The sequence below is a fragment of the Monopterus albus genome, unplaced genomic scaffold (genome assembly GCF_001952655.1).
Source record: "Monopterus albus unplaced genomic scaffold, M_albus_1.0 scaffold439.1, whole genome shotgun sequence".
Classification (NCBI taxonomy): Eukaryota; Metazoa; Chordata; class Actinopteri; order Synbranchiformes; family Synbranchidae; genus Monopterus; species Monopterus albus.
Window position 1 is genome coordinate 2891 of NW_018128319.1, and position 2690 is coordinate 5580.

General features: G+C 42.8%; 1 protein-coding gene across 5 annotated transcripts in view; it reads left to right on the forward strand.

Moving 5' to 3' along the window:
* The first annotated feature begins 946 nt into the window (after positions 1-946).
* Positions 947-2690, forward strand: part of naa25 (N-alpha-acetyltransferase 25, NatB auxiliary subunit) — a 17329-nt gene continuing 15585 nt past the window's right edge. For 2 of the 5 annotated variants that reach the window (XM_020587107.1, XM_020587109.1), the window contains exons 1-2: positions 947-1127; positions 2205-2290. In XM_020587107.1, coding sequence (XP_020442763.1) covers positions 1070-1127; positions 2205-2290 — 144 coding nt within the window. In that variant the 5' untranslated portion in view covers positions 947-1069. Of the gene's footprint in view, positions 1128-1273; positions 1383-2204; positions 2291-2690 lie in introns of those variants that run through there. The other 3 variants (XM_020587106.1, XM_020587108.1, XM_020587111.1) reach the window with 2 other exon arrangements.

A 2690-nucleotide genomic window follows, 5' to 3' on the forward strand; every position in this document is an offset into this window, starting at 1 on the left:
CACAAGTAAGCCAGTTTTGGCGCTCAAGTGACCGAGATGTAACCGAGAGAATGCGGTCATTTTTCAAAATAAAAGATCGTTCAGACTCAGATAATAAATAAAACGGAAATAATTAATGATTTCTTGTGCGGCCCGGTACCAATTGATCCACGGACCGTTACCGGTCCGCGGCCCGGGGGTTGGTGACCACTGATTTAGTGGACAAGACCCTATAATGTTGAACAGTGCTTCAGTGACTAATACAGTAAATATTAACCAGTGGTTCAGTGAACACATAAGGTGATATGTAACTATGTAAACATAACTGTGACATATAAGTATGTGAACTTATATATTCTAAAATAAAATCTTAACTATTCCTTTTGTAATATGATGGAATAGTCATACACAAGTGAACACAGGTTAAATAAGCAACAATCATGGTGTCAATCTTCTACTAAATAAGTACTTAATTCAATCAAATGTTAGAACTAATCCTAGAGTATAACTTTGTTAATAATTTTACTCCACACCACCCACTTTTAAGCTGCCCTGTCTGTGCCCTTTTAGAGACACAGGATTGTGGATTGTGTCTCCTCCCTGTAAATCAAATTTTGACTGCACGAGTGTGCCCAATTTGGTGGCACAAGAGCAGAAGCTGGCACACATATTTCTGACTTTACCCTATTTGTTTTTCTTACTGTGTGGGGACTGCGCGCGCGCACACACACACACGTTGTTTTCCCTACTTTGTGAGGACACACAACTTCAGCGTTTGATTTCATCTTACATAAAGTAATTATTGAACTTTTCCTTTTTCATATTTATTCAACATTTTTCAACTTCCACAGTTGTTCAGCATTGCATCTCATCCTTCAGCTATTTCAACAAAGAACTTCATCCATTTCTTCTCAACCTTCAGCTCTTTCAGCAATTGATTTCAGGCATTTTCAGGGCGATCCTTCAGCATCCACACGCATTTTTGACAGGAAACGCATCTCTCTAGTTGTGTGGAAATATTCTTGAAGCGCTCCTTGAGGCAGGTCGCAGTGCGCATGTGTGAACACTGGGCCAGCAGGTAAACTCCACAATGGCGGCGAGAGGCCATGTGCAGGATCCCAACGACAGGAGGCTCAGACCCATATACGGTGAGGACTCAATGGGAAGTTACACACCTATGTGTGTTTTGACCTTTGTTCAGTAGTGTCATGTTCTGTACTGGAGCGGGCGTTTAAATCAGAGGCTGCTGGAAGGGCAGTTGTGCGGCCCCTCCAGTTTCAACCACGGACTCCGCTGCCTGCAGCGCCCAATGACAGTGCAGCTTACCCGCTCTGCTGCCGAGCCGGGGCAGGACACGACCACCATAAAGGGTCTCTGGGTTAAACCTGTAGACATCCATGGTGGTATAGCACTGGAGCGTTTTATTGTCCCGTTCATTGTCAAAGTCGAGGATTTTCCTTGTTTGCTAACGTTAGCCGTCGTTATTTGACAGCTAGCTTAAAACGTTAGCTTGATAATGTGTCAGCTAGCCATGGTCATGTTGCAGCTGTATACATGTTAAAACGGAAAGTTGTTTATTGTGAGATTTGGGCTGTGTCCCTCAGGCTGACGTGAATTTTCGTCGAGGTTCGCTGTCCAGTTCCAAGCTGAATCAGTTGCTGCTTTGTAGCTAGCTAAATGTTAACACGGTTAGCTTCCAGCAAGCATCAGGTTCACAATATTACAGTGCTTCGAGCTAACTCCAGTGCTAGCCAGCTAGCATGGAGCTGTCACAGCTCCCGGAGACGATGACAGAGATCATGGACTCGCACGGTGTTGTTTCTGTGAGCATGTTTGGTAATTGTTGTTATGCACTGATGTGTAAGTAGAGCTGGGGCTGGTTGAGTTTAGACCTGAACCAAATTATTCAGCTTTTTTTAATAATCAATGTATTATTTCTTATTTTGCAATCAAAAGTAAGTCACATATTCTGTTTCCAGCCTCTCGTATGCTCTTATTATAGCTGCATTAATGTTTGGTATTTAGACTTTTGGTCAAACAAAACAGGACAAGACAAAGTTTTCATGTTTGATTCTGCAAAGTTGTGATAGCATCTTTTACTGACCATCTTTTAACATGAACTGGAAATAATTGTTGCAGTGCAGCTCTCAAACTCTGGGCATACACAGTGTATGGAAAACAATTCAGGTGTAATATCCTCAATATAACATTGCTTGTTTCCCCAGATTACCTTGACAATGGCAACAATAAAAAGGCCATACAGCAGGGAGATAAACTGCTGAAGAAGCATAAGGACCTGCACTGTGCCAAGGTGGGTGACTTGCTGGTTTCCTGTGAGACCTCCTCCACTGTTGGCTCATGTGTGCATGGGTCTCCCAAATACAGTGAGGAACAGAAGTATTTGAACACCCTGCGATTTTGCAAGTATGATTTTTAAAGAATTTATTTGTCTTGCACTGCTGAACATAAGTATTTGAACACCTGAGAAAATCAGTGTTAATATTTGGTACAGAAACCTTTGTTTACAATTACAGAGGTCAAACGTTTCCTGTAGTTCTTGACCAGGTTTGCACACACTGCAACAGGGATTTTGGCCCACTCCTCCACACAGATCTCCTCTAGATCTGTCAGGTTTCGGGGCTGTCGCTGAGCAACGCGGAGTTTAAGCTCCCTCCAAAGATGTTCTATTGGATTGAGGTCTGGAGACTGGC